The 13,518-nt window shown below is 39.4% G+C and overlaps 2 protein-coding genes across 3 annotated transcripts in view; one reads left to right on the top strand and one right to left on the bottom strand.

The window, feature by feature from the left end:
- Nucleotides 1-6,891, top strand: LOC118803458 (gastrula zinc finger protein XlCGF7.1-like). Of its 2 annotated transcripts, XR_005006859.1 has the most exons (3): nt 1-136; nt 3,335-4,515; nt 4,739-6,891. XR_005006859.1 is itself a non-coding variant. In XM_036563945.1 (2 exons), the coding sequence occupies exon 2, from the start codon at nt 3,397-3,399 to the stop codon at nt 4,321-4,323; it is 927 nt and encodes a 308-aa protein (XP_036419838.1). In that variant the 5' UTR covers nt 1-136; nt 3,335-3,396; the 3' UTR covers nt 4,324-4,710. The 2 variants fall into 2 exon arrangements, 1 of the variants encoding a protein (XP_036419838.1); XM_036563945.1 differs by lacking the exon at nt 4,739-6,891 and having other exon boundaries at nt 3,335-4,710.
- Nucleotides 6,892-11,076: 4,185 nt separating this feature from the next.
- Nucleotides 11,077-13,518, bottom strand: part of LOC118803447 (zinc finger protein 850-like) — a 50,937-nt gene continuing 48,495 nt past the window's right edge. Inside the window, exon 6 of the mRNA XM_036563930.1 lies at nt 11,077-12,358. Within this exon, the coding sequence (XP_036419823.1) occupies nt 11,956-12,358 (403 nt within the window). The 3' untranslated portion in view covers nt 11,077-11,955. The remainder of the gene's footprint in view (nt 12,359-13,518) is intronic.

Here is a 13,518-nt window from a genome sequence, read left to right as displayed (position 1 = left end):
TCCGTAAACAGACGCCATGTTTGAGCGTTGCCATCTTTCCCATTCATATCTAAACCACTGACCGTCTACCCGCTTATAACGCCTCCTCCGCTCGGACAGTGGTGGAGGAGCAGAGCCCAGAGCTGAATTACTGAAGGTAGGAATCTGTCCGACACTTCAACACTAACTGTTCTTCATTCACTCTCAGACAAACAGCTGGAGACACATCTGAGTTCTGAAAATAAGATCTGATGACTTTAAAATTAGATTAGACACACAGAAGCAGCTTCACTCAGACAGAGCTGGTAATGTGAGCTGCTGGGCCAGAAGATTTGGTTGAAAATCTTTTCCTAGTTGGATTTGGGAAAACATAGAGCAGTTTGCTTCTGATTTGTGCACGTTTTATCCCATATTTATGGGACCATACAGGGAAAACTGTTAATTAATCTGTAAAGCTCCTACTGAGTGCTATGTTTGTTCCCAGCCAACGTTTAGAACGAGCTTCGTGATTCTTGGTTTATCTCATTAGGTTCTGTTCTTGTGTGTGCTGATGTCATCGTCAACGTCTTCATTTTTAAACAAAACGTTAAGATGAGTCCTTTATGTCCATGACTGTCTGCTAAATTTGCCCTGCGATGGACTGGCGGCCTGTCCAGGGTGTTTCCTGCCTTCCGCCCAATGACCACAGGGATAGGCTCCAGCACCCCCCGTGACCTAGAAGGATAAGCGGCTTAGCGTGTGTATGTCTGCTCCATTGTTAGTTTGAACACACAAAGCTGATCTTATTCACTTATAAAACAATGTGCAAAACAGGTCATGCTGTAATTAATGTAGAAATACTGACTGATATGCTGATACTGTCCGAAATGGGTAGAACCGGCTGTGTAAATGTGGTGAGGAAACAGCAGTTTGTTCTAGAACAATATGAAGAGCTTCCTGAAAGCTGGGACTGTATGGGTGGGGGTTGGTGGTCAGTGGCTGGTATTAAGAGCTGGTAGGAGTGTATGTGGTGGGTGTTTAAGGTCTGTTTAGAGGTGGTGTAGTGTGTGAGCTTTTCCAGAGCTGATAGTGTAGTTCAGATGTTCCAAATCCCAGACCACATGCTCTGGATATTTTTGTGCTTTCCCTGATCTGACACTCAGTCCAGCATTTAATCAGTTAATAAATTGAATAAAGTGTGCTAGATAATAAAAACATAACATTTTGTATAGTCCAGGGCTGGAGTGAGAACCTCTGTCTATTTTTCTACCGCACAAAGAGCAAAACTTTTTAATTTAATATTAAAATGAACCCAGGAAAAGGTTAGATTTGCACACAGTCGACTAAGATGGCTGATATGCATTTTTGCATAAAGTGTTTTATGTAGTTTTGTCTGACTTATCTGCGACTAGTGTGAAATGTAGCTGTCAACCTTGCACATGCACTGATGTGTAGCAATACAAGACAAATCGGAGCAGGCAAAAATAAATTTTTGTTGTGTTTAGAAAAATATTTAAACTTCTATATCACCTGCTCAACACTATTTTCTACACTATTTGCATCATTCTGGATCAACATCAGTCTGTAGTGTTGGCTCCCTATATGTCTTTCCCTAAACATGCTGGGAAAGTGAGCTGCCTCCATTATGCCAGAACTTTTCTTCTCTTTAAATGCTCCTCTTTTTTAGCTTCACTTCCTCAGCCTCGTAAGCTTTTGGGTTGGTGTAGTGTAGTGGTTAATACCTCTGCCTTCTACACTGTAGACTGGGGTTCAATTTCCTGATCGGGCAAGGACCCTACACTATACCAGTAAGAGTCCTTGGGCAAGACTCCTAACATCACCTTCGCCCAGTTGTGTAAAAAATAAAAAATGGTCAAATTGTAAGTCGTTGTGGATAAGAGTGTCCACCAAATGCCATAATTGTAAAGGTAAATGTAAAGTTTGGCTCTGTAATCCCTGAGGACAGAATCAAATGGACTTATTATGGACAGAAAGTGTTATTAAACCACAAACAACTAGTATTTTAAATGGTACTTACACAGACGGCTAAGCTAACATGTTAAATTTACGCATCCTGTGATGTTGTTAAACAAGCAAACTGCCTTAATTAAACCTCAGGAATGATTTCTAGTGATCTACAAACACAAATTTGTTGAATAAGTTTTACAAACACAGCAATCAACCAGAATGGTTTGTACATATGTAAACACATTCTTTGAAAGAAAGTAAAATGATGGAACGGTAGATCAGTATTATGGGACTGTTACAGACAAATATATTAGAAAGACAAAGTCCTTTGTTTACAATTACGGCACTTTATCGGAACATTGGATTTTCCTAAAGAAGCACTTAAGCACCTGTTAAAAAATGAAATCATAACTGCTGAAAGCAGTTAAAATTAGAAAGATATTGAAAGCAAAGGTGCAAAATCATTCTTGAAAATTTACCAATATGCATTTCCCCATTATGTAGTGATTTCATCTGACAGTGTTTCCTCAAAATCACAGAACAAAAGTACATGAATTGTACTGAAAACTAGACTTTCTTCTTAGAGAAAACTAATTCTAGTCAGGACATCTCTGTTGGTTACGTGTAGCAGCTAGCTTACATTGGCTCTATGTACAACTTGAATTAACGTGCCTAGCTTACACTAGTTTTATTTGCACCTTGAACTAACATGCCTTTTCAGTGATCAGATAACATTTCAGATTTCACATAATTGTACAAAAAGCCAGGTGTAAACACCCCCAGGACGCACTGTGATTGGTTTATATCAGTATACGGATCAATGGGGTGTGCATTTCAGTGAAAAGTGTAAATGGAGTCCAGCAAACTTTAACCAGATACAATCAGGAAACTAAACGTGATGATGCAAAGTGTATACAGGCTTGTAAATCAAGTGCTGTATTAAGTACAGTATGTAAGGAGCTAACGGGTAACTGATAACAACTAAAATATAAAGGAAATAGTCTTAACAATTAGCAGGGAAGAACAACATCTGACCTGGCTCTGTTTTGCTCCTCTCTCTCCTCGTGACCTGAGCCACGTTCATGTAAAGTTAGCAGCCAAGTAGTGGACAAAGTTTGTTGCTTCTTTGGAGCAGACTAAGAAAAAAATGCTGCACATTTTTTGAATGTGTTGAAATATATTTGGTGGCCATCCATATACCTGGGCACCCTATATGAACTTCAGTGGTTCCTATGTCTGTTTAATGAGTGCAGGTGATTAGGTGATTTGGTTTTTCCACCTCAGACAGAATTTTATTCTTTCTTTGCACTTTCTGCCAATTGATGCAAGCACAGCATTCATGAATTGGATCAGACTACTTTTGTTGCATTGCACGCTGAGTTTATATTTTCTTTTTTTCTTCTTCCAGAAATAAAGTTTTCACGTCTTCTCCCGCACTTCCCTACCCATCTTAAATGTGCTTCCGTAAACATGTCGGAACATTCTACCAAAGGGATTATTAAGCTGCTGAAACAGGTTAAGTATAAGAAGAAACCATCCAGAAGACGTTTTAGTACTCAGCAAACATCAGCTGGAGACCCCCACGTGAACACATCTGATATACAGACACAGGAACACATCGAGGAGAGAACTCACTACTGTTTGGAGTGTGGGAAGAGTTTTACTCATGAGAGTCATCTCATATCACACCAGTGCATTCACACCGAAGAGAAGCCATATCCATGCTCAGAGTGCGGAAAGAGTTTTACTGAACAGAGTGATCTTGTATCACACCAGTGCATTCGCATAGTAGTTAAGCGGTATCCGTGCTCAGAGTGTGGGAAGAGTTTTAATCATCCGAGTCAGCTCAAAATACACCAGCGCATTCACACAGGAGAGAAGCCGTATCACTGCTTGGAGTGTGGAAAGAGTTTTACTCATCAGAGTCATCTCCAACAACACCAGCTCATTCACACAGGAGAGAAGCCGTATCACTGCTCAGACTGTGGGAAGAGTTTTAATCATCTGAGTAACCTCAAACAACACCAGCTCATCCACACAGGAGAGAAGCCGTATCACTGCTCGGAGTGTGGGAAGAGTTTCACTGTACAGAGTAACCTCCAACGACACCAGCTCATTCACACAGGAGAGAAGCTGTATCACTGCTCGGAGTGTGGGAAGAGTTTTACTGCACAGAGCAATTTCCAACGACACCTGCTCATTCACACAGGAGAGAAACCGTATCACTGCTCAGAGTGTGGGAAGAGTTTTAATCATCAGGGTAATCTCCAAGAGCACCAGCGCATTCACACGGGAGAGAAGCCGTTTCACTGCTCAGAGTGTGGGAAGAGTTTCAGGCATTCAAAAACTGTGAAGACACACAAGTGCACTAAGAGCAGTGATGGAAATGGGCAGTAATGAGTGTACCCTTAACACATACTGGGAGTAAAAGTCTCCAGGGAACAGTGCTTCCAGCTCAGATTTCAAAATGTTTCTAGGGAAAACCACCTATTGCTGTTTTACTTTGTTTTAAAAACAAGATCATAAAATGAAATCTATTTTTCTGAGCAGAACACAGTCAAGCCTACAGCTCAAACACCCGCTGAAAAGGTGAAGTACTTCAGATTGACTCAAAACTTGTTTGATTTGTAATACACATGGAAAACAATCAAGAAGCTCCACATTATATATTAAGGAGTTTCTTTACTTTCTAATTTAGTATAACTAAGCTAGTATAGTGTTTCTGATGCAGTGATGGATGTTTTGACAAACATTTGTGTGTGAGCCTCTTTGTCTTTCCTTTGAATCTTTGTGTTGTATGCTGTATGTCCAGAGTGTTGTTGGGACTGTAATAAAGGAGATATGACCCTGGAGACTGCAACAGCGAGGTTTATTCTGTCTTGCATTCAACTGAGCAGCTTTTAAAGAAGACAAAGGAATAAGAATGACTGCAAGACATCAAGCTATCCAGGGGGGGAACCAGTGACCTCTCCTCAGTATGGCACATGCATTCCTGTTCTAAGCGATGTTGCATACAGTCCAGATAACAACTCATCCATGGACTTTTTCTATTACTGTTTTCAAACACTTTTAAGGACTGTTCATGTTCTTTGTGATGCTTGGAGAGTGAATGTACCTTGAGAAAGGTGTTGTGACATGAGATAAGGACCTTTATACCCATCTCCAATCTCCAAAGCAGTCTGAACTGGGTATCTCAATCATTGTAGATGTGTATGAAAGGTGACCAGTTGGGAAGTTCAAGGTTTTGAGTCTCACTGAGAATGACTCTTGTTGATGTTGTTACGATGTGCATAAGACACTATCTTTGTTGACTGAATCTCAATCCAGTGACACAGTTTTGTTCCTGAACCAATCCAAGCCTACATTATAATAGCTTCGATTTGTAGTGATGAATCGAGATGTGTATGCAATTCTGTATGTAGAGTCTCATTTTCACATATGCATAAAGGTATGACTACTGTGACAAAGTCTATGTTAGGTGAGGAAGAGACCTGCAGGTACTCTCAACCTCCACCGTACTATTTTATTTTCTGTCTTGCTCACTTTCTGTCGCTTTCTATCTATCCATCTACGTTATATGGAGAAAGGTTTTGGGACACCCACACATTACACCTCCAGGAACTTTTATGATGCCCATTGTAAATTCTAAATAGACATTAATATGGAGTTGGTTCCCCTTTGCAGCTCTAACAGCTTCCATTCTTCTGTGAAGCTTTCTACAAACTGTTGGAGAGAGTCTGTGGGAATTTGTGTCCATTCATCCAGAAGAGCATTTGTGAGGTCAGACACTGATGGTGGACGAGAGGGCCTGGCTCACAATCTCCATTCTAGTTCATTCTAGTGTTTGATGGGGTTGAGGTCAAGGCTCTGTGAGGGCCAGTTAAGTTCTTCCACACCAAACTCACCCACCCAGTCATCCTGGAATTGAAAAGAGTTCCCCAAACTCTTCCACCTGTTGGAAGCGTACAATTGTCCAAAATTTCTTAGTATGCTTTATTTGAACTAAGGGGCAAACCCCTTAAAAACAACCCCATAGCATTAGTTAGGCAGGTAAAGTTCTCATGGCCCAGAATTGCCCATCAGACAGCCAGATAGTGAAGCGTGATTCATCACTCCACAGAATGCGTTTCCACTGCTCCAGGGGCAGCGTGCTTTACATCACTTAGTGTGGCTGAAACATCTGAACTCAATAATTAGGAGGAGTGTCCCAATACTTTTGTCTATATATTTATGTCTCTCTCCCTCTTGCTCTCTCCCCCCTCTTAGTTTTAGGTGCCTGATTTCTCTCTTACAGCATGTGTCTTAGTGAAGCCTTTGCGTCTGAGCTTGTGTTTTTGTGAATGTAAAGCTGTTTAGATTATTTTTCTACACTTTCTCAATATTTATTCTTTAAGTAATATTTATGTTTCTGTAAACCTGTTTTTCTTTTGAAAGTCAGTGTGTGGTTTTTAGTTTTTAGGGTATTTCACATAGAATGGGTGTTTTTTAGTTCTGAACTTTGATCTTAGTCATGCTGTGGTAAATTGCCCAGCATTAGCCAAGCTCTACTTTGCAGTTCATTTTGGTGAAGACTGCACCTGGCACAGTCACCCATGACACTGTGTTCAGTTATGTTCCTGAACCAGTCTGCATTGTAATAGTTTTGATTTCTAACGGTAATTGTATTGTATATGTAGATTGTCTAATTTACATATAATGTGCATAAGATATAATTACTTTGACCAAGTCTGTGTTAAGTGAAGAAGACACCATTCAGAGTGCTCTCAACCCCCACCACACTTTCTCTCTCTTCTTCTTATTTTCAGCCTGGTATTTTCTTTCTTTAGGCTTTTGTTTAGTCAAGTCCTTGCTTTTGAGGTAATGTATGATGTCATATGTGTTAAATAGTTGAGATTATTTGTTTCATTTTTCTCCATTTATATCATTTTAATCATATTCCTTTTTATTTTTCCTGTAAATGTGTAAAAAAAAAATCCTAATAAATTTTCTTCTTTTGAAGCTCACTGTTTTTTCAGTTTGGGGTATATCAGTTAATAGACTTTATGAACAGGTGTTTTTCATACAATTACACAACATCAGACAAGCTTCACTTTGCAGTTCTTTTTGGCAAAAACTAGCTGGCAAGTTAGCTGCTGTGCCACACTATATAACCTAATAGATGGAGACTTTTTTTTGGTTCCATAACATCATTTACATCAGAATCATGTTATTTCACTATGTTAGTCATACAAAGAATTTGTTTTGGTAAATACATACATGTAACACACTAAACATACAAGTGCAGAGAAATGTCATAAAGCAAGAAGACTAATAAAAACTCATTAAATAACAATAAACATAAACAGATCAGCATGTTTGTAATATTTTTAAGGAATATTTATGTTTGTATTTATTTTGTATGAAGATAAATGCTATTTCATATTTTTGAAGTGTTTGTGTTTGTCAGTCTTCTGCTACCTGAAGAGCAATGAGATTAGCCTCATCGCTCCTCGGACAGCAAGCTACTTCCCTTGCTCTTCAGATAGCAGGTAGACCTGTCGCAGTTATGGCATAACCCCCTGATCGCGATTATTTGAGCTAATTGCGATGATTTGCACTGACCACGATCATTTTCCGGTTATTTTATTTCAAGCCCAACAAACAATATGAATTACATGCATTTACATCGCAACAAATGAGGTGAGACAAATACCTGAATGATCACAGGTTCATCTTAACTACTGCTTGAAGGGAAAAATGTCTTTCCCCTTTTTAATCCAAATGTAGCTGGTGTCACACAAGTCACTTAAGCTGCATTCTGAAATCACACTCACTTCGACATGCAAACCACGAGAAGGCGCAAGCAAACTATTTTACATTTCATTTGCGAACAACTCGTCATAAGCAGCTTTTGAAAGAAACATGGATGGATAGTTGCGAAGCCAAACATCACCGCTGTGGGCACATTTTGGTTTCAAGCCAAATGAAAAAAGAGAACCCAAAAACTTGGATGAGGCAATTTGTCAGATTTGCTAATACAACAAACCCGAGAAACCATCTGCGGATTGACCACCCAGCCAGTTAGCCAAACTTGGAAAGACAACTGTGTCATCAGATTCTTCTCAGCAGCTGGCTATTCTGGAGGCTCTCAGGTATCTCGGGTAAATATCAATGTGACAGTACCAGATGGCACACGTAAACCGACAGTGTAACACGATTTATAGCCTGGGACATAGGTTTGGTACATCATACCAATTTAGCAGAGATACCGTGTGACGTGCCGTGAGCTTTTCGCTGCTGTCAAGACAATCCCATCACTACCTCTTGAGAGAATGAGATAGAACTGAGCTTAAGGGGGACAAGGTGAAAGAGTTAGAATTGGGAAAATAAGAAGTATGGAAATGGCAGAGAGAGATGAGGATCCATGTCTATGTCTCCATGGTAGTGCTTCAGATGTTTCTGGATCCTTTCTCCGAGTCTTTCTTATCGAAGACACGAAGATTCAGTGAAAAGACAAACACAAACCAACAAAAACACAGATTGTAGAAGTAATGCGATATACACTGTATGGACAAAAGTATTGGGAGACACCTCTTAAGCATTGAATTCAGGTGTTTCATTCAGTCTCATTGCCACAGGGGTATAAAATCAAGCACCTAACCATGCAGCCTGCCTTTACACACATTTTTGAAAGAATGGGTCATTCTAAAGAGCTCAGTGAATTCGAGCATGGTACTGTAATAGGATGCCACCATTGCAATAAATCCGTTTACGAAATTTCCTCCCTCCTAGATATTCCATGATCAATTGTGAGTGGTGTTATTGAAAAGTGGAAGCATTTATGAACCACAGCAAGTTACACAGTGGGTCGCCGAGTGCTGAGGCACATAGTGCATTAAAGTCTCCAACACTCTGCTGATCAATAACTGCAGAGTTCCAAACCTCCTCTGGCATCAACATCAGCACAAAACTGTGTGCTGGGAGCTTCATGGCATGGGTTTCCATGGCCAAGCAGCTGCATGCAAGCCTACAATACCAAACCCAAGCATTGGATTGATTGGTGTTAAGCACGCCATCACTGGACTCAGTAAACAGTAAAAACATTAGGGATGTTATGCTATGGGGTTGTTTTTCAGGGGTTGGAGTAGACTCCTTATTTCTAGTGAAGGGAAATCTTAATACTTCAGTATGCCAAGACATTGTGGACAACTTAAATTTATAGTCTTGTCTATTACTAACTGATTAATTACTCAAATAATTGTTTGATTAATAATAAACTTTTTTATTAATTCATCCAAGAACCCATGCTATGGATGGTGGTCTGTGATGCTATTTCCAGACCTCCACAGGAAACAGAACCAGCCACAATTCCTTAAAAGCCAAAATGAGAATATTGTACATAATAATGTTATAACATTGATAAGTGAACCTTCTGATGTTTTTACATATTGTATTTGAAGTATTTATAAAGGTGAGACTTGGATTTATTTTACTTTTTTTCTTCTTGGCAGCACTGCAGGTCTGAGAAGATAAAAGAGCTGAGACCTGATGTTATAACAGTGGCATGTTAGCAAATTTTAGTTGTACATGTGAGTAATATAACATCACTGTGATATCAAATATAGCTTTTATTTTTTGCATTTGAAAACTGCTCTTACATTGGGCCTCATTCACCAGCTGTTCTTAAGAAAAAAAATACCTTAAACCCATTAATGCAATCTTAAGAACAAATTTAAGAAAAAAAAATTGGTAAACGATACCCGTTGTGTGAACATTTCATGTTTAATGGACCAACAGAAAGTTCAAAATTACTTTAAAATAAGCGTCTTTTTATTCATTTACATGTTTGAAATTTAAAGTATTTTTTCCACGCTTCCTGTAAACTTGCCAGCAGTTTCCTTATATTCACTTGCATACATACATTTCATGTTCTTTGTTTCTATGCCTTGCTCTGTCTCCTGCTAGAATCTCCACCTTTATGAATGTGTAGAGATGATCTGTAAGTCCAGGCCCTCCTCCTCAGCCACTCAGAGGGCAGGTTCCAGTAGTGGAAAGACTACTGAAAATACCTACTTAAGTAAAAGTACTTTTACTCTAGTGATAATTTACTTTAAATGGCTGCATTACCAGCCAGTTTTTGCCAAAGAGAACTCAGAAGATAAAGCAAGTTGAAGCTTATGGAGTGCTGGGTAATTTACTACAGCATGATGGTAAAGTTGCTCAAAATTCAGAAATGTATGAAAAACAAAAATCATAATTTCTGTGATGAACAACAGATTACAAAATTTAATAGGAATTATGTTTTTCAGGTTTACAGGAGCTTTATTATTAATAATAATAATTTAAATAGTTTAACATTCCCATAAAAACACAAACAACCTCACAAATGCTTAACTTAAACATTTAAAGAAAAAAAAATTCAGCAAGCTAAAAAGATGAAAAACAGGGAGGGAGAGAGAGAGAGAGAGGGGTGGGGGTGAGAACACACACAGGTGTCATCTGCATGCAAATCAGACTTGGTCAACGTAGTTATACCTTTATGTAAATTAAAAGTAAATTAGGCAATCTACATTACAATTAAACTTCGTTCAAAAACAAAACTGAACACAGTGTTATTGGTCAGATTCAGCAAAGATTGTGTAAACATCATCCTCAGGGAGACCTTTCACCCAGGTCTATGAAGATGGAGATTCACCGCCATGTTGGTAGGAAAAATTGGAGATGGGCATCCAATTCCTTATCTCATGTCACAGAAATCACTCTCCAAAAGGTTCCTGAAGAACATTAACAGTCTTGAAAACAGTTCTGAAAACAGTAATGGAAAATTTATAGAGGAGTTGGAGTCTGGCCTGCATCCAACTTCATGCCGCTCAGAACAAGCATGTGAAGGCCATACTGAGGAGAGGCCACCAGCATGTCACTCAAGCTACATTCACATTACAAGCCTCAGTGCTCAAATCCGATCTTTCTTACACGATGGTTCACACTCGTTTAGGTAAGTGACTCAAATCTGTCATTAATATGATGAACCGGCGTCCTGAAATGACCCTCATGAGCTCATCCTACTCAGTAACGTCACATGAATGAATCACGAGCATCATCAGCACAAACTAACGAGCAGAACGAGCTTCGCTGAGAAGATAATTAACTCTGATCAACTCTCAGCTTCATTATTAGAGCGAGACGAAGGAGAAAAAGGTGAGATGTGAGATGAGCTTTCACAGTTTACAGGCTTTAACTTTTGCTCGGCGCTGTTGCCATGGTAATGCCGAATGATGGCGCATGTGCACTGGAAAAAGAGCACATGAATTTTGATCTGAGCGTTCGCATTAAGGTCCCATGGCCATGAATCGGACACGTATCCGATCTAGGATCACATATGAAAGTGGCTCAGGTCGGATTTGCGTGTCCACACAGCTCTGAAAACATCAGATTTGAGTCACGTCAGGGCAAAAAAAATCGGATTTGTGCCACTTCAACCTGGTAATGTAAACATCGCCTCGGACAGCTTGATGTCTTGCAGTTCATACTCATGTGTCTCTTTTACAAAGCTGTTCAGTTCTGCCCACCACAACAAAAAAATTCCCTGTTGCAGTCTACAGGATCACATCTCCTTTACTACAGTCTTCAACAAGAACACCCTGAACACAGCATACAAAAATCTCCTAAAGATTTAAAAGGGAAGACTGAATGGCACTTTCATTGCAGCAAGCAAACATGTCACATGCAGGAATCAAATGAGCAAAAGTGGGACTTGAGGAGCAAAGTCCACTGTCACGTGTTTGTGAAAACATGCATCATTGCATCAGAAACACACTAGACTAAATTAAAAAGAACCTTTATTATTTAATGTGGAGCTTCCAGATTGTTCTCACTTTGTTATTAATATTATTAATGAAATTTTATTTTACACTCATATACTAGAAACAGCATAAAACAACAAAAGTTGAATTTCTCCTCTGATAAAAGCTATGCAGATTTTTCTAATTTGGGCGAGAAACACCATTCCCTGCAGACTTTTAATCCTACAGTGTTCTAAGGTTATAATCATTACTGCCCATTTCCACCTCTGCTCTTAGTGCACTTGTGTGTCTTCAAACTACTTGAATACGCAAAACTCCTCCCACACTCTGAGCAGTAATACGGCTTCTCTCCTGTGTGAATGCGCTTGTGTCTCAAGATATTACTCACGTAATTAAAACTCTTCCCACAGTCTAAGCAGTGATACGGCTTCTCTCCTGTGTGAGTGCGCTGGTGTGTTTGGAGATTAATCCGTTGATTAAAACTCCTCCCACACTCTGAGCAGCGATACGGCTTCTCTCCAGTGTGAATCAGCTGGTGTTTTAGAAGATTACTCTGTACGGTAAAACTCTTCCCACACTCTGAGCAGTGATACGGCTTCTCTCCTGTGTGAATGCGCCGGTGCATTTTGAGAGTATTCTTTCGATTAAAACTGTTCCCACAGTCCAAACAGTAGTGTTTTATCTCCTTGTCGCGTTTCTGTTTTCGTCTTTGAGATGCGTTCATGGGGACGGCACCAGGTGACCTCTTCTGAGTACTGGAACGTGTTCTGGGTGCCATATTTTCATATTTAACCTTTTTCAGCAGCTCATCATTCTCCTGGTGGAATGTCCTGACATGGTTATGGGAGCACGATTAAGCTGGGTAGGGAAGTACAGGAGAACACTTGAAACAGGACATCATTCATTTCTGGAAGAAGAAAAAAAGGAAACACAAACTCAATGTGCAATGCAACAAAAGTCTAGTTTATTCTGATCCAAATAACCAACTCTACGCATACATCAACTGACAAAATGCAAAGAGAGAATAAACTTTGATTTGATGTGGAAATCAATCACTTAATTACTTAGCTTTTTGATAAGGTCTCAGAGATTATTATGGTCACTAAGACTCAATCCAAGTCACATATAGGCAATTTCAGAACATAATAAATTAGGTGACCCTTCAAACCTCTTACTCTTTTACTCACCTCTTAGCACTTACACTACATGAGTTTTACCCCAATTTTAGGCCTGATTCTCAGTCTGCCTGAGTCTGAGCTCTGGTCTGCAGAGTCGAGAGAGAAATGTGCAGTGTGCGAGGGGTGCAGACATAGATTTTTGGTGTTTCATACCAGCCAGTGTATCAAACATGTTTGATATTTTCAACCTGACTGAGTTCAACCTAGTAGTGTATACTGGTCAATGACTCAATCTGAATGGATTCCTGCAACAGCCAAAGAAAACTGAGCACAAAAGAAAAAATTCCAAGTAAGCAAAGAAAAATATCGTAAGTAAGCAAACAAAAAGTCACATGTGAAGTAAAACTTCTTAATAAGCTTAGTTTAATGCACATGCATAATCAAGTTTACATACATTTAAAACATATCACAGTGATCACAGTTGTAAATCCATGACCCTCACTTAAATATGTGTACCTGGTGTTTCTTTACAGCATCAGTGCAAATGATAGAGAAAACGGCAACAGCAGGAAGCTGTCCCAAATTTTTTGTGTCTCCTAGTAATAGTGAGTTCAGCAAGTTCTGTTAAGTTCAGCAAAAACTTGAAAGTTAAATAGTGTGTAATCCCTTGTGATTGAATGTGAAATCCCCAG

Source organism: Colossoma macropomum, unplaced genomic scaffold, assembly GCF_904425465.1.
Source record: "Colossoma macropomum unplaced genomic scaffold, Colossoma_macropomum, whole genome shotgun sequence".
NCBI lineage: Eukaryota > Metazoa > Chordata > Actinopteri > Characiformes > Serrasalmidae > Colossoma > Colossoma macropomum.
This window is presented reverse-complemented; position numbering and strand designations above follow the sequence as displayed.

Bases quoted from the DNA above. Each gene is read 5' to 3' on its own strand.
- LOC118803458 (XM_036563945.1), top strand. From the start codon at position 3,397: ATGTCGGAACATTCTACCAAAGGGATTATTAAGCTGCTGAAACAGGTT.